Raw genomic sequence first — 26,945 nt, 5'->3', positions numbered from 1 at the left:
TAAGGATATTAATTATTATAATTTTGCCTTTTTTGAGGTGTACTTCTTGATTTCTGGGTTATTTATATTTATCAAAGGTAATATTGCCATAAAACTTCTGTGACATGTTGTAAATTCATTTCAATAAATGATTTTTGTACACAATATTGTTCTTTACTCACAATTTGTACTTTACTTTACAATATTGTATTTTACTCACCTCTACATAATCTGTGGGACATGGGCAAGAACTCTCAGCCTTTCCTGAAATTAATTCTGCCAAAGGTGAGCACCAAGAATATTCAGCTGAATGCACATCATCTTTCTAGAGAAAAGGGAATTAAACAATGTTGAAATAAGTATTATGGTTCTCATGCCAGCCACTGAAAATATATTACTATTATCATCATCACTTTTATAACATCTTCCCTATCACTTCTAATTCAGCTTTTTTACATAAGAGCACAAGGGAAAAGAAAGGCTAAAAAAATATATATAACCTAGTCTAAAATGGGTCACCTTTTTTAAAAGCTTTTTCATGGCTGAAAAAGTGTTTATATGATATAAACAACTTTTGAAACAAATGAATACCAGGCAAGATATTGGGAAACTTTTAAGAGACCACAAAGACTATATTAGTCTATTATCATAAACTGTGAGAACTGGAAAAATAGTAATTTCAAGTCTTTATTGTTACAACTCTTGTTAAGCAAATTATTCCAGAAAGAACATGGTTACATATCCAGACCATCTGTTTTCAATTTCAAGGTGCATTCTTTTTGTGTATGCCATTTAGCAGAGATCAAAAAACACACACAAAACAGGTTATTTTCCTTATGGAGAGCAGCTAATTTGCTTTTCTAGGTTATTCTTTTTACTGCAAGATTCCACTTAAAGGGCCTTAAATGACAAGAAAAGGAAGAAGCAGGAGAAAAAGAAAGATATTAATACATACATTCTCACTGAATCTACCTAGCCATTAAGCCCTACAAAGCTAATCAAAAGGCAATTTTGGAGCTACATTATTTTTATCATATATTCTTCAAAGCTCTGAAATGGAAAACTGGTAGATCTATGAGTAAACCCTGATTGCATGTTCCATGGGAACTGAACTGGCATCCATAAAGTCATGACAAAAATGCATGCTCATAAAGTAACTCAAAGGTGCAGTAACTCAAAGTTTGGTCTGCCTTCAGCAGAAACAGAATCAAAGTTGTCATGCAAATTTTACAGATAGTTCATCTTTACTTACTACCAGAGGGTTACTTCTTGTGGCAATTTCTAGTAAAATGATGGCATAACTGCAGAATAAAAATGAAGAAAAATCTTAATACAATAACAGTTAATTGAGTGAGTGATTTCTTTTCACAATTTCTTATTCTTCCTCATTTTGTGACTGAAATCCCAGTATCTCAAAAGGAAGGATAGAAATGGTGCTGCTACTTATTACTAATTTCTGTTTTCAGGGATTTGTTACTGAATGTTTCATAGCATTTGCCTCTCATGGTTATAGGTCCCAGAGATGTTTGAGTTTGGTAGACAGCAAAGCAATTTTCTCTGTAAGAATTAATGGAATCCAGAGGTGATATGTGCAGGTTTATGTACATGATTCCTACCAGTTAAACATAGGGGTCTGATTTTTGCTCCAATTAAGGGTCAAGAGCCGGTTCACCAGAATCACCAGTGGAAAGAGTGTTTTTTTTCAGCCACTGAAAAGGTCGCTGTTTCAAAAAATCTCCGTCAAGTCTATGATGACACAGTGTGTCCAGAGGAGATATTTTATAGTAAGCCTTTCTGCTTGTTTCTTCTGAATTATATTTTCATGGTCATTATCTTCCTCAGGTGAACTAAGGTCTAATACATTCATCAAGGATGAAGAATGGAAAAAGACAGTAAAGGCAGAGAACTTGGTCTTTTTTCTGAACTCACTGGAGATTTTCCAGAACAGTGATCTCTTAGAAGCAAGCATCTCCTCCAGCAAGCATCTCCTCCAACCTCCATCCAGGCTGGATAAAGATGCCTCTTTATATAGTGAAACTGTGTAATAATTTACCCCTGCATGCCTCTCAGCTTGGTAACATTTACTTTTTTTGGAGAATACTGGTTTTCAGTCAGTTGTGTTGCAAATGGTTGCACTGTTCTGTAAGACATTCTGTTGGTAACAGGATATGTTTATCTATCTTTCAGCCCACCTGTGGACCACCACTGGAAAATAAAATAATGCATATAAAGCATGATGAATAATTTAGAAATTAATCTCATGAGATTTTTATATTAATTTTGCAGTGATTTGGTAGGAGAAAGCAAAATCAATCCTGGTAAGGCAGCAAAGCTAAAACAGATTTTCAAGGATAATAAATAGATGATAATAAGTCTCATAAAACAGCATTGATTTTACTCCTCTTCAGTCGCACTGCCCAATAAAATTCCTTATCCATTGTGGCTGGTGAAATTCATATGACAATTACAAATCAAGAAGAACTAATCTAGGAGAAACTGTGACTGAAAACAACCTCTTCAGCTCGTAATAGGAACTATGTTCATGCTTCTGTTCTCATTTCCATTTTAGCTTTCCCATCTGACCAACACTTTCCTAGAGAACTTTAAAAGCAAGTGATTCATCTGTAAAAGCACACTAAATTACAAGTCTCTCTCTTTCAGATTCTTCTCATTTTATATTTGGGCCTCACCTTCAGGAACATTATTGGAATATTTGCACAGATAAAAACTGAGGATTTCAAGACTGGTTAAATGCTGCCTGGCCAGTGAGGCCAAATGCATGTATCAGGAAAGCTTACCTCCTGTTCATATCATCAAAAATAAAATTTGTTAAAACGCAAATTCTAAAGAACAGCCCAGATATGAAGACAACCCTTTCAACAGTAGAGGGTACTTCTCTATCTTCCCTGTCTGGATGTTGCTCTTCTCCCTTTTTTGGTGTGATTTCTCACTGCTTTTACTTTTTTTTTTTTTTTTAAATCAAGAAATGAATAACTGCAGTGTCACAAAAGAAGATGTAGATTTTGCAGACATGTGGGTGGGACAGCAAGATAAATCCAAGAAACATTCACTGAATCTGTCAAATAGACATATAGGATATGAGCAAATCAGATCTTAGGACTGTCTAAAGGGGAACCCTTGGCAAGAAATGCATTCAGGAGGCAAAGTTGTCTGCAAAGTCAAATAATGATTTCTATCCAGAACAGGAGCAAAGTGAGAACAACAAGCCAAGGAAACATTTTCTGGGATACATTCTGGCTGCAGGGCAATGGTAAACTGGAATGTATAAAACAATTCTAAAATGATTGTTTAGTTGGAGCACAGTTATTTCAAAGACTACTTCATGTTGAGAAGGTACAGACCAAGATAGGACAAATGACAATAGCCAGAAATACCAACACAATCCCAAACTGCCTTTGAGTTCGGAGGACTCTAAGGATTCTAAGGACATATTGAAGCCTATAGGCAGAAATATTACTGAGACTTCAAGTTCTTGCTCAGTTAATTTGACAGAATAGATAAAAAGTAATGATGGTCAAGCATATTGTATATGCAGACATTTGTTTACAATTGTATTCCCATTTATCTGAAAAGTGATTGGCTAGAAGTAATCCACCACTGGGAAGGAAAGACACTGGAAAGCAATCTTCTATAAGGCTTTCAAAAGGAAAGGAATGGAGCTATTTGCTAGTGCATCCATTTTTTCCCCTTCTCTTTATTTTTCCACTCTAAACCAAAAATTGTCACCATGTATATGCCCCCAAATAATTGTACTGACATTCAATAATGGAATTACAAGATGCATATTTGCATTATGACATTCTAGAACATTGATGCTATTAACTTATAAAGTATTGCCATTATTGAAAATAATTCTAATTTTCATAAGAAACAAAAACAGAAAAAAAAGATAATTAGATAATAGCATATCTTTATGCCTTTTTATTTTACCAGTCAAGTGACTTCTTATGAACCATTGGGCCAACTCTTACAAATTCTGGCCCAGTGTCATTAAATAATGTCAGTGAATTCAGAATTTGATTATCTACCTTGAAAGAGGAGATCCTATGATATCTATGCTGACCTGTATTCCAGGACCAATCCTTTTAAAAATACAATCAAACATATACCTGGAGTGACAACAGAATTACACCAAGCCTAACTGTCATTAAATAATACTCAAGATTACTAAAAGTCAGATCAGGGAAACTTAGCTACCTGTAGATATCGGACATAGAACTGGGTTCAAAGTCTGAAAGAGTACGTATTTCAGGAGCTGTGTAAATCTGTATCGAATGCTGTTGGGATGAATTTGATCCATCAGGAAAATCTTCTTTTCTGTATGACTGCAAGCCATAATCTAAAGTGGAAGAAAACAGGAAGCAAACTATTCAGTGGGTACTTCCTGGAAACACATGCAGTAGTAGAGAGTAATGCAGCTAGTCTAAATAAACTAATTTTCCCTATTCTAAATACACATCTTAGTCTAGAAATAGTGGGGTTTGTGTGGTCTTGCCCCCCTAAACTATTGCAAATATAGCATCTGGAAAACCAAATATTTGGGCAAGACTGAATGACAGCATGGAAATTGAACTACGTGACCCATTGCAATCAAAATTATTTTATGATTTTATCAAATTATTTTCAGATAATAGTCTTACCTCAGTGCAAGAGTTAGCATGTAAATACAGGTTTCTGTTCTACTTTGTCCCTTGATCCTTATCTCTGGTGGCAGGTTGCTCAAGTAATTACTAGTTAGACAGACTAACAACCGAAAATCAGATGGTGGGTGTTACTTGAACACTACTGGCATCAGAACAAAGGCAGCATAGATGTGAAAACATCTTTCCATCTATACTTCTAGCCTAATATAGAAGGAATTCTTAACATATGACTCAGAATCAGGAAGAATGACAAAAAAACAACTGACTTCTGTTTTCTTTCTTATGTAACGGCACTCTTCTGACTGTATGCAAAGGCTGGATGCAGACATCTGGTTTTATCTGGAGTGACCTCTAATTAAGATGTTCCTTGTGGAGGTAATTTTTAAAATAGTTCCCACATTTGTTATTTATGAGGTCTGTTTGACATTACTGCATCCAGATAAACCACGATGATTTGAAAACACTACCGTTTGGCACAGAACAGAATCAAAACAGAAGTTGCTGAATGATTTCACAGATATCCTATTCAATTGACAGGAGCTGTGCTAAGGTGATGCAGTGGATGGAATCCAACTACGTCTAATTTTTATGTTTTTCTCCAGAACAGGCTCCAAGCAGAGTAGGCAGTTCTGAAGACAGAAGGATACTGAAGGAGTTGGAGAAGGAAGCTTGGCCCTGTGTAGGAGCCTTAGTCATAGGATATACCACTGAAAAACAAATCTGCTGCTGCTGCTTTTAGGATGGCTATGGTTTAGAGAGTATGATGATTGCTCTGGGCAAAAAGTAGAAGAGATGATAATTGCCTTAATTTCCATTTGGCAACTGCAAACTAAACTAGACTCTTCAGTGGTTTTACTGCTCCTACAGACTGTCTTCCTGTACCAAGAGTAGACTGGGCCTGCAGCTCCATCTCTGGGAGAATACAATTCAATGCTGTGAACAAGACTTAAAAGCTCTGAGTTGAGTCTGCTTTTCTCCATTAAACTACCTTGCGCTTACCAATCAGTCACCATGACTACATCTCTTTACACCATTGTCCATGCTTCAGGTTTCTCTCTTTATCAAAAAAAAAGAATGAGGCAGAGTTTCTACTCAGATGTTGACAGACTGAATCCTTTGTGGGATCTGTAGTGTGCATCAGTGACACATACTAAATGACGTGATAATGTAACATGAAACTTGCTTCAGCACAAGGCGCTGCTAGTGAAGTCTGGTACAGTCAGCAATTCCACATGAAACATCAACAAGAAAGCACTGGCAAGAGTGTTGCATGTGAAATCTATAATTAGGGGGTTAACTGGGCAGTTTTGAACATTTTTTCTAGCCTTCTCTTTACCTGCAATTTTACAAACCCACCGGTCATCTATCACACAGTTATTAGACTTCAACCGTCCATGACACATTTTGTGGTGGTGGAGATAGGCCATTCCTTGAGCAATATCAGTAGCAAAAGAAAACCTGAAAGTCAAAAACCAGTGAGCTAGTATTTCCAGTTTCACTCAAAAATGGCTCCAAAGCCTACTGAAGTTTACAGAAACTATAGCTTTCAACTTGTGTCCCCATGGTCATTTTTCCAAAATACTTGAGGTGACTGTTTGAAAACCCGTATCTCCCTGAGCTCACAGGGCAAGAGAGTAAAGTTTCTTCTAGAAATTGTCAGTACTTTTTTTATTCTTGGGAGTGCTTTCACATGTTTACAAGTGAAACAATTTTATTATCTTCCTTGCTTTATTTAGAAGGTTTCCTTCCTGAAAACCATTTTTCTTTGCTGAAGGCAAGCATAGAGCAGAAGCAGAAAGGACATGTCAAGAAGATAGATCTCAAAAAATAATGTCACTGCCTTTGTGAAAGTTTCATTGACAATGTGAGTTCATTTCCTGTATTGGTAAGAATGAGAAACCACTTGCCGGTATGCTAATCATTTCACCAATATGTCTTCACAAACAGAGATGTAGTGGGTTTTAGTTAAATAGGGATACTCTAAGATACTTGGGAACAAAGTAATGTTATATAGGAATAAAGGGTTTTAAAAGAGTTTCGCAGTATGACTAGGGAAAGTTGACAAGTCATTGGCTTAGCATTTCCCTCCTCCTTCCCTCTCTCCCTCCCTCCCTATATCACAGTACAGGCTTGTCTAGACAAGAACTTGTCTAAAATTAACATCTTGTCCCAAACAGCATATAGCACGATCCATGTCATTTAGCATTTCAAAAGTTGGATTTTTTCACCTGAAACCCCAGTTCAAAGGAATATCTTCATTGAGGAGCACATCACTCAGGCTGCCTTTGGGGCAGTACTCTGTGACAATGGCAACATTTGGAACTTCTATACAACCTCCGATGAATTTGCAGAGATTGGGATGGTCAAGTTCCCTGAGAAAAATCAACAAATATCACAGCATAACATTAATTTTTACAAATGTCCATCTGGCTTTGTAGTGCAACTGGAAACTCAAGTTCCTTGTCTCACAATGTAGAGAAAAAGTAAAACAGACATAAGGAAATTTTAATCTTTGCTCTCTTTCAAGCAAAGTTTGAAAGAAAGAGAAATATGAATTTACAGTCACATTTGGAAAGATTTTAAGTCCTAAAAAGTCAGTGTAAAAATGGAAGAACATCCAGTTTTTAGATTTCACTTCTTACCTCACTTGCTTTACTTCTTTACGTATGGTTTTAGACAGTGTGAATGACTTCTTCATTATTTTCTTTATGGCCACTGTTCTGCCATCACTGAAACAGAATGAAATGCTGTTTACAGTTTTAGGGCAACTTCAGAAGCCAGCAATACTACAAAAATAGGCTGCATATATTTTGTAACAGGGAATAGCTCCACATCTCAAGAGATGAGGCAGAGAATTTAAGCATGTTCATATGTGGTTGTAACTCTGAATCTAAGACAAGAGACAGGACCCTGTTTCTTTTGATAAAGGAAGCATTAGTGATTATATTCCATCAGTCTTGATCTGTGGACAACATTTGGAATGTGGGTGTTAGAGTCAGTTGGGGCAGTTTGATGATAGAGTAGCAGCAAAGGAAATGTCCTGGCTAGAGAAATAAATACAGCCACCTCCCATCTATCCATTACTTCAGTCTACTGTTCTGCAGAGCCTTCACTGACATTTAATAAAAGTTTTGTTCTCATGGGGTTGAGCATTCTCAGCAAAGAAGCAGCTGAGTTTGATCAAGAACAAAGCAATTTTCCTTTTTAGACTAAAGGAATTCAGTGGATATACCTGCAGGAATTTTAGTGGTGACCACCATATAAATACAGAGTATGGGGTGTTTAGTGTAGCGGTTGTAGGTGCTTCACCAATGAGACTGACAGCCCCATTCAGTCATTTTTAAACCTTGATAAATGTTTTTGACTTTGAGTCATCTGAGGAAGGAGATGATGATGATGATGATGATGATGATGATGATGAAAATGTCACCATTCAGAAAGAAGCAAAAAAGACCAATGCTGAACACGATATTTCATCAATGAAGTGGCTGTGATTTTCCACAATCTATGCTGAAGGCACTTTCTCCCCCAGCCAATGATCCCAAGTAAGCTTCTTTATCCTGCAAAGCACAGATCCTTCTCTGTGTATTCAAATGATAAGTACCACTTCCAGCTTTGCACATGTTCAATTGCTTTTTGGATGACAGAATATAATTATAACATTTGTCCTTATAGTTACATGATATGCAGCTTTGTAATTTTATTCAGAGGTGAAATGCTCTGAATCTTGAGTCGTGTAAGCTGGTTAAAGGACAAGATTTCTAATGTGCTACTGTAGAGGATGTCCTTCTTTAGAGTAAATAGCCCAGTTTGCTCTGCCTGCATTTTAGAAAAAAAGGGATTTATAAAAGTCTTGGTTTCAGATACATTTGAACAGCAAGGGCTATTCATTAACAGATGCAAGACATCTTATGTACCAACAACCTTTTAACAAAACCCTAAGAGAAAAGGAGAAATGACAACCAAACCTGAAGCCTGGCATGTAAAATACTCCACAGCCAATATGCGGTACAGAAGTTAGATGCTGATCTTAATTTAGCCAATTTGGCCTAACAAGACAAATTCATGCTTTTTCACTGCCTATCAATTGAAAGTGGCAAGAACCAGAAATCAAGGTAAAACTAATATAGCAGATACTGCAGTAAATGAGTAATACATTGACTTACTATCTCCCAGTCTGGGTGAAGTATTTAGTCCTGGACATGTTGGCAGCTGCTGTGCAGGAGCTCAGAGCAGTAACACAACTGACATTGGAGTCACTGAGTGCTGGGGGAGCACTCAGCATGCTTCCTGTTGCTGTCCGTATAATGCAATCTAAATGGGACGTGGGATTAAAAAAGGCACATGAAGGTTCCTCTTTATGCACAGTTGGAGACTCCAGAGACAAACAAATATAGAGAAATTTCAAAATCTTTGCATCTTATCTGCTCTTGTTAATACTTAAGGGAGAAAGCCATTGCTTGGAAAGAGATTGCTGCATAAAAATAAAAAAATGTTTCAAAGAGCATTCATTGTCAGAGATACTTCTCACTAATCCTCAGGATTTTATGCAAATTTCATTTCTCTGCTCTTGAGATGATTAGCCCTTGCTGCAACATAGAAGCTGAGGACAGAACCCAGGGAAGGAGAGTAAACCCTGTGCCATACTTTTAACAAGTCTATTTGGAGCTCCTAGAAGACTGCAAAGTACAGGAATGTGGGAAGTGATTCTGACACCAGAGAGAAGTCAGAGAAGAGCAACAATACAGTAAGAAGAAAAAAATTCCAGTGATTTTCAATGTACATTTTTTAATGTCTGTTGACCAGCTCACAGTAAAAAAATGGACTTCAAAACAAATTTAATGAACTACAGGTCATGCCGTAATCTCCAATCTAAATCCAGATTTAGCACATTAGTCTCAGAATTGCTGAGACCTCTCAACTGTCCCTGGTAGAAACATCTTGCTGAGAAGTTCAACATCTCACCTTGAATCAGGACTGCCATGTTCCCACACCATAGTATTATCCATATGCAGTTCAAAATAGTATTGACATTTGAAGCTTTCTACAGCATTCCACCCAGAAATGCATTACAGATCCCTGAGATAGTTTTAAGAATAAGACTGCATACATATCTATGTCTCTATATACCGTGCAATACACCAAAACAAGAAGTTATCTTAAAAAAATAAGGTTAATTTTTCATAGTGAGTGCTAATACCCTGGGTACTGCACCTGCTGATGTGTTTTCATTTAGATATCTGTGCATTTCAGGCTACTGTGTGTAGCTCCAAACAACTCCATCCAGGCAGGACATACTGTCTGTGACCTTATAATGTTATCAGTCCTCATCAAGCTGTTAATCATCACTCTTAGAGCAATACTCTGAAACAGCATTACTGCTTTGTAGGTTTTTTTCCAAGAAAGTTACATCTTTCATCTTGGAGTTTCCAAAGTAATTTTAATCTGTTGTTTTTTGACCATGCTTCTAATTTCCCTCAGTCTCTTTCTATTGGTTTCCCTCACACGTGATGCTTATAGCATTTTCTAATTTACTTTCAGCTGAAAATTTTGCTCATGTTACTTTTTGCTGTATAGAAAAACACTTTTCTCCATTTCTGTTTTCAAAAATCTGAATTGAAATTCATTTTGGTTCCTGAAATCGAATTAATCTCTAAGCCAAAATCTTATTTACAACAACAAGGATATCTTATCAAAACTATACAGAAATTAATGTTCAAGTCTCAGGCTGAAACTATCTCTACTATATACTATCACAAGAACATCTTGACACTATCAACCCAACAGAACACAGATAAAGCAGACATCTGCTGAGCAATTTCTTCCAGAGACAGAAAATGAGAGTGTGTACAATCAGCACAGCAGACTTCTATAGATTCACCCTTTCTGAGGATCTAGGTATTGTTTTCCTTCTGAATGCTAAACCAAGGAACAGCAATGTAAATAATCTGTATGTATCTTAAGTACAGCATAATAAGGCATATAATAACACCTGAATTTATTCTTAACCTGTTTAATTAGAACAAATTAAAACATATTTTCTAATCAGAAGATAAAATAGAAAAAGAGCCCTCCAAACCTCTGGCCAAAATTACTTTTTGTAGCAAGTCTGCCACAGACAGCATACATTGAAAGAAATTAAGATAGTACTATATCCCTCAATATATTTGTGCAATTCCAGGACAACTTACTGAGATCAATTATATAGAAAGTTATATCCACTGAAGTAACTGTAAATTATTTTGTCCAACTCCAGAGCTTATCTGTTTCTTTTGGGGTAGGCTTGTCTTTTTTGATTAACAAATCAACACAAATAAAAAGATGGAAACTATTTAAAATTACTTTATCATCTAAATGTTTGATAAATAAAAATATGAGTGAGCAGCTCACAGAATTACAGGGATGAAATATTTGATATGCCTTTCAAAAACATCTTAATTTTTTGCAAGACCCTTAAGATAAGAACAATAGAGATAATTTCTCAAAATTAATAAGTAAACTGATCACAGTATCAAAATTACAAGTTACTAACCTTGTTTGATGCAGGTGAAGTCTATAATCCAGCTTTCATCCCAAAGCATCTTTTGTTTCTGATATTGAAACCACTACAAGAGTAAAAAAAAAAATCATTCCTAATGTAGCCCTCATCTCTTTGAAGGAATTGACTCAGAGATTATTTTTATAAAATATGAAAATTTAAAAGTACACAAACTAAATCTGAAGTGTAAACATCCAGCATATGTCTTACAGTAACATTAGAATGAGAAGTATTAATAACACGCTTAGAAGTAAACAGCGTCTAATAAATATATTAAAAACTTTCCAGAACTAATTACATGTCATATTTTGCATTGTCTACAAACTCTCCATTATTGTCAACATTTATACATTTACATTTCAGCTTGGACAATAAAATGAAGGGTTTACACCATCTCATCTCATAGAAATGCCCTATGTTATATAAGTAAATGACAAGAACACATTTCATCCCAATCCTGAGATAAGGAGCAATGTATCTTATGTCTTGGAATAGAATTCGCCCATGACCTACTAATTAGGCCATATTATGTCAAATGTGCTATCATAAAGAATACTAGGTAGGGATTCTGTGGTTACTTTATAAAGAAGGCATTGAGCTAATAGCTGATTTTTGGTAGAGCAAACATACAAAGCTAACATTTACAAAGTATAAATACATGCTTTCAAATGAGCAACAGCTTAAATTGTTATGATCGTAGTCAATCCCAAAATGTCAAATCAAAGCAGCATTTTATCATCATTATACCACTTTCTATAGTGCAAAATTTAATATTAGGACTGATGCATTCATTGAAACGGGTAATGAAAGCCCAGATAATGAACAAGGAACAGGTTGTGGAGATTGGGTTGATATACTGGTTGAAGTTGTGACAAATATAGAGCTCACTGAATCAAAATGAAGTCATCCTATTTATTTCAAAAGGCTTCTGAGGAAAGAAACCTACATTTTATTTTGCAAAGGTGTGACTGTACAAACACATATAGCAAAGGAATCCTTCCTGCTACTTGAAGCACTGAAGAAGGTATTAGTTTCCCATATGGTTCCTTTTACATTATATCAATTCCTGAATTAGATAAAATACTCTTTCCTATCTTATTACAGTAAAACCAATAAAACTTAAAAACCCCATGATGAAGAAGTTAGCAGGAATATGTCTACAGAAATGAAAGCAGGAAAAAAAAACATACTACTCCAAACATACAGAAAAAACAACAGAAATACTAGACTTTGCTACAAGAACTTTAAATAAACATATGCAAGGCCAAGAATCTCCATTACTCTTTCTAAAAAGCCAGTCATCTAAAACTGTCTGGACTTCTCATCTGTCCATTTGCATATTTCTACCATATCATGTGGTTTTACTGGACACTTGCCATAAACTCATTGTCACAACTTCCTTGTGGATTATGAATGCTCAAAGAGCTTTCAACAGTGCTTCTGTTCCTAACTCGGAAAATCACACAGCAAGGCACAGAAAGACAAACACAACGTGATTCAGGCCTCCCTTAGAACCTCAATTTGTGAGCCATCAGCTTTCTCTTACTCATGCCCTATCTGTGCAGCTGGCTACCTCAGACGCTCACTGTAACTGCAGTAGAAGATGGACAGAGGAGGAATCCATGAGGCAAGAAGAGCCTATAGTTTTATAGGATATATAGGCCAAGGTCTAAATAAATTACCTGTTATGAACACAGTCAATACAATGACTCTTCAGCTGCCATATTCACCTGATAAATCTCTGTTATGAAACTCAAAACCACATTCTTTTCAAGATGCACACACGTAAGTAATGTAGATACTCTTTCCCATAAGCAGTCTTAAGTAATAAGCCATAATACCATTCTCTCTTTATACAGACATTTTCATTCAAATACCCCCAAAACTACTTCTCCAATCCTGATACACTCCTCTCTCCTCATTCCCTTTTTGTTTCTCCTTCATGATTCTGCTACAATAATTGATAACTATTATGCAAAATTAATCACTTTGAATGGAACCAAGGTGGTTGTCACACTAAGAAAACAAACCTATTTTAAAAATCAAGCAACCAAAACAGAAAATAAAATTATCCTCTCCCCATTACTCTTTTGAGAATATCCCAACTTGAATGTTTTGCTTTTAAAGTTCTATTTGGACTCTGAGATTTAATTGCCTCTTGTGGAGCTAGTCCCTTAATCAATTTACCTAATTTGTTTTTGAAATCTTTTATATTTCTGGCTTCTATAAGGTTTTGAAGCTGTTATTTTCATAACAGAGTTTTATTGTGAGTGAAAAGTACTCTTACTTTGTTGGCATTCCTCTACTCCCCATGTCATGGAAATTTTTTTTTTTCCTTTACCATAATCTACCCATCCCACCATTACATTCCACCTCAGTCTTCTCTCTTACAGGATGAAAATTCCTAGTGCAATGTGACTTCCCTCTTAAGGAAGCTTTAGAAGTTTTTTTTCCTTTTTTCTGCTTTTTTCCATAGCATACAGATGCTGGAGGCAAAAGAAAATCTCTCCCTCTACTTAGAGAAAGCTCCATTCTGTCTAATAAATTCATTGAAGAGAAAGGAAATAAAAGAGTAGAGAACAGGTACTTACCATGACTGTCAAAATGAAGCCAGTGCAGACTAAACATATTGGTAAGGCAATTGCTATCCTAACTTCAACAGAAACAGGGCATTCCCCACAGTCTGCTGGACAGATAGAGCAGCCTTCTTCTTCCTCACAAAAGCCATCTCCACAGACTGATTACAAAACAAAACATTTTAAGGCAGTTTAATCCATCCTTAAGATTGTATTCAGATTTAAACATGTGTTTCTTGACCTGGGAAACCTCAGAGTCCCAGAAAGAATAAATTTTGAAGAATTCAGAGATACCACCCAGCAACTTAAAGAACAATCTGAATATCTAAAGTAATACAGGTTCTCTTTCATCAGGTTAAATGTTAATTACATCTGAGCTTTTGACATGTTTTGTGTATAAATTACTTCCTCACTATTATGTTTCTCATTATCCACACTTTTTTTTTCTGAAACTCAAAGGTCTTCAAGGCCAGCATTTTCTTTTGTATTCTTTGTATTTAATCCAACACTTGTGATTCCCCTGAAGCCAGGGACCCTTCCTCAGCAGCAGCAAAAGACACTCGGGACTGCAGAAAGAAATCTTGCAACCCACACTTCAAGTATTTCTGTTACTCCAAAGTCTTATATAAATGATCAGCAATATTAGATGTATTTTAAAACAAAAGTCTTAAATAACAAAAGTCCTTATCCCATGTCTTGAATGGTCTTTCAATTTTACCTCTGTGATTAAACTAATATCATGCTGTACTTCAGACTTGAGAGGTGAGCTGCAGGTATTATTCTGTCATTATGTAATTTTTTTTAATTAAAAAAAACCTCAAAAAAATTCCACTGCTCAGTAATAATTCCGTTTCAGCCTCACTAATTCCAGTATAATACCAAGATAATAACAGAAGTCACTTTCTGTCTCAGGGGTAGAGCTGCATTCTTTAAAATTTCTTCTCTGATATACTGTAAGTTTCCTGGAAAATTCAGCTGCAGTTGTTTTGAAATTAGTAGAAAATTCTATAGATAAATACTTCTATTCACACTGGAGTTGCTTTGTGTTGTTTTTTTTTTTTTCTGTAACATTGTGAAATACATTCTCACACTTCCAGAAGAGTAGCTGACAAGAGTATTGTGATGACACTTTTGTTTTAGCCAATAACTTTCTTCAGGTTGTGTGTTTCATTTATTAAACAAGTCCACTTTAAAAATTTGACATCACTAAGAGAATTGCTACAGTCATTTCTGCTTTCCTCCATACAGGTATACTAAAGAGAATGAAAGACTGATGCCCTTGGGAGCAATTTTTAATGTGAACAAGGAAACCAATATGGATTTCTACCTTTCCAATATGTTTGAGACCAGTCTGCTCCCCTTCAGGGGAAAAGTGTCTGGATTCTCTGAACATTAGCTGGAGGAATATCCTCAAATTCCCATGAACTGCAGACAAGCCTTGTAGTACCTGAAGCCATTGGTCCTGGTATTTGACTACTTATTTGACAAGAGTGGCTTTCTATTGTTCTAGATTAATACAATTGTTAGAAGTTCAAACACTTTTTCAGACTTCAGTGTTATCTGAAGAAGAACTTCAGGAATACATTTGTGTATTTTCAAAAAGGCTGGGGTAGGAATCGCTTTTGTTCTTGGTAACTATGCATGAATAATAATAGCATTGAGATTTGCAGTCAATAAGCAATTAGCTCACATTTCCATTTTATATCATACCTACTGCAGGAAGGACTGTGGTTTTTGCTTCCAGAGCAGCTTGGATTCTCCCAACTCTTATGTGTGCGATGAGAGAAGTCACACCAACATGAACTAAAACAACCTGTGAAACAAGTGAACAAAGCAGCAAGCTTCTAAACTTCACTTGCATACAGTAGGTTTTTATAACAAGAACTGACTGACTGTGGTATCCTTCAGAATAATTTGTGCATTTTTTTCAATATCAGGAGAGACAGCTCTTGTGAGAAACACTGGTTCTGCTGTGTCTTCTTCTCACCAGGTAGGACTATCAGCCCCATGCCTTCTGCCATGTATGCTTTCCTGCTATTTCTTTCAGGTAGAAGCTCCCTAATGGTCATATGAACCTGCATCACAGTCCAGTCAGTAGTGAAATGTATTCTTAGTGTGGAACTCAATGGACAGATTATGCTATTCCTTTTCCTTCCATCCCAATTCCTTCCACTAACTACCTAGGGTGTAAAGGTGATACTTCCAAATCAAGTCAAGTTGGGAATTAATAGTACTCAGCTATATGCATAACTCAGATAATAACACATACATATAAATGAAATGGGGAACTTGTTCATGAACTGCATTAAATTACTAGCAAGTAAGCTCCAAAATGAGCAAATCAGGTAAAATCCTATATGCAATAAATATACTTTACCTTGGCAGTCCAGTTTCTTTGGCTCATTTTACCAGCAGTAGACAAAGTGTGAGTAAATATCTGACCATCATCTGGAATCCATGGACCACATATTCCTCCTTTAGCCTTTAGCAGACATATTGGTTATGTCAGTATACCATAATACAATGAAAGTCCTAGCTCCTTCTCTCTTACTTTCTCAAAATTACTTATGTTCTCTAATAGCAAATAAAGTTCTATTTTATAACCAAAGCTATCAAAATGCCAAAACACTCATAGAATGGGTGTTCTTATGAAGCTGGTTCACTTTTTTGGATTTCCTGTGCTAAACCCAGAACCAGAATGGTATTATTCCACTTTTAATATTTTTCTCAAGGGGTTTTACTGAAGTATCACTTTTGCTACAGTAGCTTTTTTTCTTTTTTCTTTAATGAGAAGGGAGGCACTCCCTCAGGGCCTGTTTGCAGAGCATTTCTCAATAAAGCTATTAAGATGTAAACCTCCTACAACTGCAAACATGGAGGATTAATTTTGGCTGTCCAAAGACCTTGTAGTTTTTTGTTTACTTGAAAGGATTAAGCCTGTCTCCTAATTCCAGGTAATTCTTCAGACATTTCTTTCGAAGAACTGCAAGTAATAGACCAAGTCAAAAGAAATGGAGCACACTAACCAAAATAAAATGTTTTAGAACACATGACACTGAAAAAATAAAGAAATGAAAACCCAAACTCCTCTCAAACAATGGAAAAAAACTTACTTTGAAGTGTATGTTCAATCTTATGCAGACTGATACTCACCTGCCTCAACTCCAGTAATCCAAGCAAATTATTCATACTCTCTCTATAAAACAGAGAGATTGGAATACATGCAACTGACAATTTGCCCTGCTTGTTTTAGAATGCAGTGGTCTGCCTTTCCTTCTCTGTTGGCTGCACAGTAATCCAAGTCAGGTAAACTCAGACAGATGAAACTGGCTCCAATAATGGGAGATTCTAAATACTGCCTTGCAGCCTCAGCATCCAGTGCAAAAAATAAAAAAAAAATCTGAAACTGACAGACATTGTCATACTGGTTTTAGTGAACCATAATTTGTGAATATATAGTGAACTATATAAATTTGGTCTAATTGTAATCACAGAAATACTTCACAAACTTGAACCTGCTTACTACAATGATGTCTTATCCAGTAGCAAGAACAGAGCACATGATGCTGCACCATCCTACTTACCATGAAGGCCAAAGGACAGGAATGAATGTTGGCATGGTAGACACAGCAGTTGTCCCCATTTGCATCTTTCCATCTGGCAGGACAGTCATGCTCCTCACAGAATTCCTTTGCAGCAGTAGCATTGCTAACCAAGCAGGAGAGAGAGAAAAACTTTTACATCTATTCCTCATTCACACAAATTACAACAAACATATGAGAGCTTGTTCTTTATCCTGCACAGAGAAATTAGCAGCAAAAACATGCAGTGAAATAAACACTGTTGAATCATTTCATTCTTTCATTTGTGTTTTAGCTGAAATGCTAATGGAGTACTAGAGATTGGACCTATGTCAACTGGACCTCTTGCTGACTGCCTCGCACTAGGGACTTCTAGCAGATACTGTGCTGCAAGAAGGGACCAACCTCCACTTCTTTTTCCAACCTGACTTCATGACCAGGTGGGATTACTTGGCACTTCTCCATCTGGCACAGACAAAGACACTATTTTTCTACCTCCACTCTCAGATATATGTGTCCCTGGCTACTTCCAGTGTCAAAGTTTTCAAACAGAAACCTTCATCTATGCATGCAATTCATACAGATCATTTAGCTCCAGTCTTCACTCCACAATCTAAATTGCCAAGGAAAATAAGTATAATGGATTTTGATATCAGATACAATTTCCCAAACCACAAATTTAGAGTAGACTTTCTGAACAGACTGTTCCGTAAAACAACTTTAGGAAACTTATTCCTGAAAGTTGACACCTTGAAATGTGTGATGCAACACTGTTTCCTCAGTTACACTTTCAGTGGTTATCACCCTAATAAATTTGGCTGTAAGATAAAATTGTTTTCCGTAAACATTATTTACTCAGATACAGCCAGAACCAACTGCAGCTCAGCTGAAATGTTATGCCCTTGTGTTGGATCTTTATAAAACAATTTCAGAACACAGGATTTATTTTTAACTTGCCCTTAATGAAAGAAGAATTATCCAATAATAAGTAGATCTCAAACAGTAGGCTTTGTTTATTATGAGAAAACATTGTTTATTATGGCAAATAAACAAAACCATAGAGGATTAGGTTATCATAGATTGTACTCATGGCCAGATTTACAAGGGCATAGACATATCTGAAATATGAGATAAGAAAATATGTTGGCCTCCAAAACACCTAAACAAATAAAATATTAAAATTTATTTGCCTTTGAGTTCATACTGGAAGTTAAGAAGAATACTTAATTAAGTTGGTGTCTAATTCCATCATGTACTTTTCCTTAGGGTTCCTTTTCAAAATTTATCCAGTTTTCTGTATTTTTTATTCAATAACTTCATCATGAATTTATCCAATTACACTGATGCTCATACACTGATTTGCCAACCTCAGGTATATTTGGGTCAGCCACTGTAACCTTTAGTGTCAACCAGATAACCTAGACAAAATGAGATGCAAATTTGATCCCTTTGAAACTGCAGCATAGATTTATCTCTTCTTATAAAATATTTGCCATCTGTCTCTATGTTCAAGGTGTGTATAAGAACACAAAAGCAGACTTTTCCAAGTTCCTTACTGATTTGAAGGAGTAGGTTTCCCAGGGAAGACTAGAAAAATTAGATTCATGCCAAGCAGTGAAAAAAGCTGCTTCATGGTTAAGTTCTCAGAACTATTAGCAGCCATACATTTCAGAAAATGTGATAAACAAATTTTAAGTAGTTTTTAAACATAGTATATAGATGACAAAAAAAAAATTTGCAGTTGCAAATAGATTATGGATCATCTTTAAATATGAAATAAAATAATTCTGGATAACAGCTCTTATAGATTGAAATTTGCAATGTGAACATTCAGGCAGAGAAAAATGTTCCATTAATATCTCTTACACAACAGCAAGGAAAGTGGGGTCCCACTCTCTGCTAGGTGTTCCTGTTTAGGAATGGAGAATTGCTACTTACAGACAAATCATGAAATCAGAGTGTATTGCCCCTGGATTTATAGATCCAGATCTGGAGATCTGGAGCTGCACCCCTACATACTCTCTAACTGCTGATGTCCACAGTCACCAACATAGTGTGCGAGCCGACATATAAGCTTTTGGAGTGATTTTAATCCTACTAAAATCAAGCACAGTTGACCACTGAATTAATTGGATTCAGAGTTGGACTAGCTCTTTTTCACATCCATGTTGTGCACTTGAATCATACTTATTACTGAAATGAATATAAGATACAGAGAGCCTGTGACTCATGATTAAACTTCAGCTATAAATTCAATGTGCAGAGAAGGCAAGAAGTGATTTCAGAGTTGCACTGTAACAGTAGTGATGTGCCCTGTCTCTGACCTAGAAGGCAAACATGCCACGATGGCTAGTCTGAGAGCAAATGGAAAAATAGCAGGGCAAACAGAGCTATGAGAGATCTCAAAAGATGGAAGGAATTAATGAAGAGCCCCAGAGTGTCTGTTCCAATTGTATTGCTGAGTATGTACACACAAAATCCTCATATACTCATGATCATGATAGCATTTTCATAAGTAATACCTGTGGGAAAGGATTCCATTTTGCACAGCATATTGATAAAAACTGTCTGAAGCAAAGACTGCATAGGTCACATTGAAGGAGTCCCCACTCACAGCCTTTTCTGGAGGCCTTTGCACCCATGTCATCTCCAGCCCTAGAAACAGTGCAGTCATGAGTCAGAATATTTGCTATAATTTTTTACTTAACAGATGCTGTAAAACTTTCTCTCTAGTAATTTTCATCTACTCATAGGATCACAGAGTGGTTTGGTTTAGAAGGAACCTTAAAGATCATCTAGTTCCTCCTCCCCTGCCATGGGCTGGGACATCTTCCAATAGACCAGGTTGCTCAAAGCCCCATCAAACCTGGCCTTGAACATTTTCAGAGATGGGGCATCCTCAGCTTCTCTGGGCAGCCTGTTCCAGTGTTTCACAACCCTCTGAGTAACCCTCTCAGTATTTTCTAATTACTTTTTATGAGCCAAAATGAGTCATGTAGTTTAGCGGCTGATTGGTAAATACAAATGCACATTAATTGAAGAGATCTGACATTCATACCAAGCAGTTGGAGAAATGCAATAAAAAATCTGCTCATCTTGTGTAAATTAACTTTGCTTCCAATATATAGCATTGCTGTTTGCTCTGGCATATTTGCTTTCCTCTTTTGATCAGGCAATATTGCTCTCAATTCTCAGCTGCTTTCACTGAAACACACCTTATTATAGAAGAGAAAAGACAACTCTGCCACACACAAAAAATTCAGTCAAAACTCTTGAACTCATGAAACATAAATTATATATACTAATAATTGTATATTTAAGAATGCATGGAACCATATGGCATCTAGAACAGAGGACTGGAAGGGGTGCTATCAGACATCTGTCATTTTCCATTTTCACAATTTTAACTGGGAAAGATGATTTACCCCCATCATGTCTCGTCCTCTGGGCCTGAGAATTAAGTCAGATAAAAGTTGGGAGAAGTCTTAAATCCATAAACTTAACACTATCAAAATCTTCCCAGTGCACTCACCTACCTTTCTGTCTATTGTTGGATGAAGGTTTTAATTTGCACCACATCCAATTACTTACTTAATGAAACTGTGTAACTCAGTTTGTCAGGAAGTATTAAATTCCTTCTGCAGAGGACTGGTAAACCTGCTTTACAAGACACCTCATTTTTTTGTTCTTGTTGTTCGGTTATGACCTCTTTTGTTACTCATATTGTTTTAACAAGTACGTTCTTTGCTTGCACTGTACAGAAACCACTATTTCCCCCCTAATTTACTATCAGGCAATTTGTAAAATAACCTTGATTTTCCTTGATAATCTCCCTTGAAAAGTAAAGGCTCATTTTAATTGCTAACGTTATGTGAAAAACTATAATACAAAGATTTCTTTAAAAATGCTAGTGTGATTTCTACTAAAAGGTAAGAGAGTTGAGCTTCAAAGAATGTATGAGAATGAAGAAAAAAGGTCAGCACAAATTTCAGTTAAATTATTTTCTACTTCCTTATAATGGTCCCACAAAGGTAAACCAAGGTCTTCTTTCAATGACAGTTACTACCACATACAAAAGCCTTGAAAATCTTTTTTTACTTCCACAGCAATGAGGCTACAGTATCTGTGTTTTGCTCTGCTTCTAGCAATGCCCAGAATATGGCAAAGAAAACCTACAAAGGCAGATTAGATCTTGAAGCTCATTCTAAAACTGATTGTAATGGGTATACATTAATTAAGCAACCTACTAGTGTTAGTTTTCCTTGTACTTAATAAAAATAGCTTTAAACAAGGCATCTGTAGTGATAAATAGCTGTTTCAATATTAAACCAATAGTAAATTCATACAGGGATAAAAGTCTTAGTTGAAATTATCTAGAAAGTCTCTGAACATTATTGTTCCAACAGAATTAATTGAAGAATGTTTAACTGTAACACTGAGCTAAGAGTGTGACACAACAGTATATTTCCTGGAGTGTTTATTAGAACCACCTTCTGAGGTGCTCATGTTTTTGTTTTCTAAAAACCCTATTGAATGCTGTTCTCTGGTCCTACCTTTTACAACACAAACAAAATGTTCCTTTATGTCAGTTATTTATTTGTTACAGAGTCACAAGATCACAGAAGAATTGAATTTGGAAGGCACCCACAGAAATCATTCGGTCCAAGCTTGTGTTGCTCAAGGCAGGGTCATCTCAAGGATGTTTCTCTAGCATTTGTCTAGTCAGGTTTTTAAAATCTCCAAGAATGGAGAAGCCACAATCTTTCTAAGAGACCTGCTCAACTGCTTTACAACCCCTAGAGTATAAGAAACTTTTCTTACACTTAAATTGAGTTTTACATATATCAGTTGCTCCTTAATTAGTTTTTCATCTCAATAAACTACCAACATAATTTTTTTTGTTGCTATATCACCATGTAAATTAATTTGGAAACTGGCAGGAGTAAATGGTTAAAGGTCTCAGGCTTTTTTTTAGGTAGTTGTGGAAGAATTTTGTGCAAGGTGGAAAAGCATAACGTAGTGATGGAAACGTAGTGGAAAAGCAGTGATTTTGCTTACTGGCTTACTGATTAAGCCCCATGAAATGACACTGTAAAGTTTCAGCAAGTAAATTTGCTACAATGCTGCGCTGCCCCCATATTTCGTTTGGATTAAGTTCCATTTGGTTTTCTAACGAGAAACAAAATATTTTCAGTTTCTCTCTAGGCAAATGGATACAGCTGTTATTACTTTTCTGTTAGAACAAAGGTATACTGGACAAATAATTACTCTGAAGTATCTTTAGTTGTTTTCTTTCACTTATTTCTCTAGGAAGAGAGGTTGTCACTGATTTAGATAAATTTCACCACAGATAACAACCATCATGAGTAAGCTATTATTATGAATAGTTAAATTTTGGGATTTCAGCAATTCCCCAAGTAATATACCAAGTCTTCTTTATGACTCACTCACCTCCGCAGTCCAGCATGTTATACTCATCTGGCTTTTCCAGGGGCCAACAGTCATAGTCTTTGTTATCTAAATCATGCCACCCCTCCACTAATACCACCTGCCAGAAAAAAGAAAAAAAAAAAAGAAAAAAAAAAAAAAAAGAGTCAAAAAAAGAGAGGATGAGAAGACGGAAAGGATGGATTCCATCTCCTAAGTTTATAATCCTTCTACAGAAATCAAACAAAATGCAGAAACATAGGCTGGCATATTTTGACCTCTCCAACTTCTGGAGGGAAAAAGAAAAAAAAGAAAGATAATTCCATATGAACATAACCTGTATGTTATTTTGATTTATCCAGAAACTGGTATGAAACAGGAGTCTTAAGTAACCATTCTCTCTCAAAATGGTTCTTTACAAAGAGCAGATCGTTCTAGGACCTTATGCAGAGAGACAGTTTATTTAAAGAAGTTTTTCTTGTTTGCTTTTAGAATGGCACTCCCCTCACTCCAAACTGCTCAGTTTCTTTTAATCTTTCATACATAAAATCTTTGAACAAGTAATTTTTTGTTATGCTTTTAATAACACAATACAAATTATATCCATATAAATGTTAATATATACAATGACACATAAAATAAGAATTGCATACGCCTATTATAGGTAGAATACAGCATCATAATAGCACACAGATTGAATTGCAACAGTGATAAAATATACATTATATATGTGTATACAATACATTGTAACAGATTATACTAGTCATGTATTAAAAATACACCTTAGGGTGTATATTAACAGATCAGAATACTCTATGATAATGCACTCTGGGCTTATTCTATTTCTAGTAAAAGATAATATACTCATACAAAGCTATTATTTTTCTATATATATTTTTTACTATTATTTTTCTATATATTATTAAAGCATAATCACCTACTGTATTGTGCAATTGCTTATCACAACACAACGTGAATAGAATAAGATAGAATGGTATAACTTATTTTTCCAATATATATTCCATTACTCTTGGTTTCTACATTACTAAAATAAAAATCAACAACTAGTATAAATAGCTGTTTCACTGTAATAAGCCATGTACAGTTCTTTCTGAATGCACAGATCAGAGGAATAAGTTCTGGTAAGCAGATCTAGGTAGACCTACCAAAAAACTGAGGAGGCTTCGGAGCTCTACAGCTGGTGATTTGACAGCTCCCATGCTCTCTAACGTGCACCCAGCTCAGCAAGTGTCAGGGCTGCTTCTGATGTCGCTGTTGCTTCTGAATTACATACCCTTACCTAAGAAGGGGGTTGCTAGGCAAGCTGATCCTGGCAACTCCAGCTGCTGCAGCTGTTCTGCCTCCTCCTTCCCTCTTACACTTCACAGAGTTGAAATACCCCTCTGCACCTCTGCTGAAACCCTTCAAAAAGTCCCCACTTGTTTTAGGGGCAGCCCCAGCCTCCCGAAATTTGTGCCCCTTACTGCTTAAAACTAGAAAACCAACTGGGGGGATTTTCTTGCAGTGCTTTGTCAAATACGAGCAGCATCTGACCTTAGGCAGATGAATTGATGCTGTGGACATAAACACACAGACATAGCTGAGCCCAAAGAAGAAGCATATAAACACCAAGGCAAGTAAAGGCTACCAGTATAAGATGAACGGTAAGGCTGAGTAGCTGACCAGCTTCCTTCCAACCTGAATTGTATGAGACCCTGTGACTTCAATTTCTCAGTCCCTGAAGGTGTAGGGCAACTTCTATCCAAGTGTCCTGCTACATACACAGGTGAAACAGACTTCTGTGTAGCTACGCTGGTACAATAAAGACATAGATGTGTCCATGAATATCTATATTCGCTGAAGCCCTGCCAATACAAATCTTCAGTTGTGATTCAGATCTCCAGAATATTTCTCTATGTCGCCTCTTGAATTCTGTCTCTCAGCCCAATCTGATATTAAGAATATTAGTCAAACTGCTTGAACTTCACTATTTCTTGCATCAAAATGGCATGAAAAAAAAAACTGCAATGTGTGTCCAGATAATCTTGAAAGAGCTGTAGATGAATTTAAAAAATCTTGTTTGGCTTCACTTGTTAAAGAGCTATTTGTATAAACTAGTATGTTCTAGATTGAAATTTTATGTTTGTTGGGAGATGCTAAACCTCATATGTGTTTTGTCTTCCTGTGCTATGATGGGTTTCACTATGTGGAAGTCTTTTAGAGATTTTTTTATTTTTTGGTACATTTATCTACTTAAAAGAGCCCACTTATATTAACATCTTGGAGAGGTTTTATTGGCCCTGTATTTTAGGATGTCTTTGCTTGACAAGGAATTTGCTGGCAGGGAAGCTAAGGATTATACTTGTTAGATACTACAGAAGCCAAAAGATTGCCAGACTGATCCTATTTTAATTGGACTGACAAATATTCAGACGACATTGATATCATGATTCCCAAGGACTGTAAATATCATACAGTCATAAATATCATACATTTACAGCTACTTGTCTATGACTTCATTGAGAATTCCTGGAGAATGGCCACATGTACTTGGGAATCTTGGATTAAAAATAGACAGACAGGAATGACTGATAGTTGTCTGATTTAACAATCTATCCCAGCTACTTTATCTGATTTAACAATGTATCACAGCTGAGATGCACATTACCATCTCTGCACTGAAGCAGAGAAGCACTCGAAATTTTAAAAAGAAAACCAGTGCAATATAAATATATAAACCTTTGTAAAAAGGATTGATAGTTCAGTGAGCAATATATACGTCAGCTCTATTCACAACTCTCTGGATATAAAAGAAATCAGAAATACATTTTAATAAAGTGAAGCACTCATATTGATAATAATTGCTTTACATTTGCCCCTTTTTACCATTTGTAAGTTATAAGCAGGTACATAATTTGCATTAATATCCTAACATTCCATCATACCACTGTCACCAGAGGACACAAGATAAAACAAAGCACTACAGCTATGGTCACGATGAAGACACTAATTTATTTCTTCTGACTCCAATCATTTATAGTTCTCAAAAGGTGTCAGTGGATTGGAGGGTGAACGTGCCACCTCTCCAAAGACACTGGACAAATTACCAGTACATCAAATTTCTCCGCCACTATGAAAGAATGCAAAACAATAGGTTGTTTACAGAAAGTTGTGTGAGAAAGTTCTCTACAAGAATGTAAACTCAGAAGGCTTTAGAAAATCCTAAGAAATCAGGGTGACATACCACAGATGAGTTTATTATCACAGCCAGACCCATTCTAGCATAGATTAAGTGAATTCTATGTACTGCTGCTTGACTTGCTTAGTGCAATAACACTGAGTTCTTTGGCTTCTTCTCTTCAAAGGATCTCTTAATCTGAAAAAAAAAAAAACGGTAATTTCTACTGATTGAAATTAAATTATCAAATCCCTTTATGTTTACAGATGTATTTCTATTATGTTAACTGTACACAGACAGTCCCTTAAGCTACATTATTTCCATTCCAGTAATTAACACAACAATTACTTCTACTATGGAAGAAACAGAGGCAAAATAAAGATATTTCAAAAATTTATGAACATGAAAACTTTAGATATTGTTAAGAACATGCATTCTTGTTAATGTTTCAATAATCATATAACTTACCTACAAATTTTTAATATTTGTAGCAAATGATAACAATGGATACAATATTGCTGAACAAAAGTTGCCACCTATGTTCTTTCAAGTATTTTAGGATAGCAATTTCCAGCAGTAAGTCAAAACAAAAATTAGTGGGATGAACGATTCAGATATCCTTGAGAATATTTCTTTATTCTGACATTCAAATTTTCCCGATGGTTCTTGTCTTGGAAGCCAGACAAGGATACTGAGTTACAAAAACAAAACAAAACGCTCAAACAAACAAAGAAAAACCAACAAAAAAAAGAAATAAAGCCAAAACAAAAAAAATCACAACCAACAAAAAAACCCAAAAAAACAAACCAAAACCTTCTAAAACTGCAAACAAACAAACAAAAAAAGCAAACAATCCCCAAAAACCCCCATACCCAAAAAACTAAAACAACCAACCAAAAAACCCCAAATAAAAACTCAAATGCCACTACCAGGGCTTATTTGACATTTAAAATCTATGGCATTCCAAAACCACCATTTATCAGATTCATGAGGACTGTGCTG

At 35.9% G+C, this 26,945-nt stretch overlaps 1 protein-coding gene across 3 annotated transcripts in view; it reads right to left on the bottom strand.

Annotated features, from left to right (window-relative positions):
- Positions 1 to 26,945, bottom strand: part of LOC137464612 (atrial natriuretic peptide receptor 2-like) — a 44,975-nt gene that overhangs the window by 10,367 nt on the left and 7,663 nt on the right. For 2 of the 3 annotated variants that reach the window (XM_068176051.1, XM_068176053.1), the window contains exons 1-15: positions 23,932 to 24,147; positions 22,790 to 22,886; positions 19,861 to 19,993; positions 17,342 to 17,465; positions 16,135 to 16,239; positions 15,468 to 15,570; positions 13,773 to 13,918; positions 11,176 to 11,248; positions 8,810 to 8,957; positions 7,286 to 7,372; positions 6,872 to 7,015; positions 5,980 to 6,101; positions 4,198 to 4,339; positions 1,232 to 1,280; positions 200 to 304 (exon numbers count right to left, since the gene is read on the bottom strand). In XM_068176051.1, the coding sequence (XP_068032152.1) occupies positions 200 to 304; positions 1,232 to 1,280; positions 4,198 to 4,339; positions 5,980 to 6,101; positions 6,872 to 7,015; positions 7,286 to 7,372; positions 8,810 to 8,957; positions 11,176 to 11,248; positions 13,773 to 13,918; positions 15,468 to 15,570; positions 16,135 to 16,239; positions 17,342 to 17,465; positions 19,861 to 19,993; positions 22,790 to 22,886; positions 23,932 to 23,985 (1,632 nt within the window). In that variant the 5' untranslated portion in view covers positions 23,986 to 24,147. Of the gene's footprint in view, positions 1 to 199; positions 305 to 1,231; positions 1,281 to 4,197; positions 4,340 to 5,979; positions 6,102 to 6,871; positions 7,016 to 7,285; positions 7,373 to 8,809; positions 8,958 to 11,175; positions 11,249 to 13,772; positions 13,919 to 15,467; positions 15,571 to 16,134; positions 16,240 to 17,341; positions 17,466 to 19,860; positions 19,994 to 22,789; positions 22,887 to 23,931; positions 24,148 to 26,038; positions 26,142 to 26,945 lie in introns of those variants that run through there. The other variant, XM_068176052.1, reaches the window with a different exon arrangement.

This window comes from Anomalospiza imberbis, chromosome Z (assembly GCF_031753505.1).
Source record: "Anomalospiza imberbis isolate Cuckoo-Finch-1a 21T00152 chromosome Z, ASM3175350v1, whole genome shotgun sequence".
NCBI classification, from domain to species: Eukaryota; Metazoa; Chordata; class Aves; order Passeriformes; family Viduidae; genus Anomalospiza; species Anomalospiza imberbis.
Note: the sequence above shows the minus strand (reverse complement) of the source record. Positions and strands in the feature narration are given on the sequence as shown.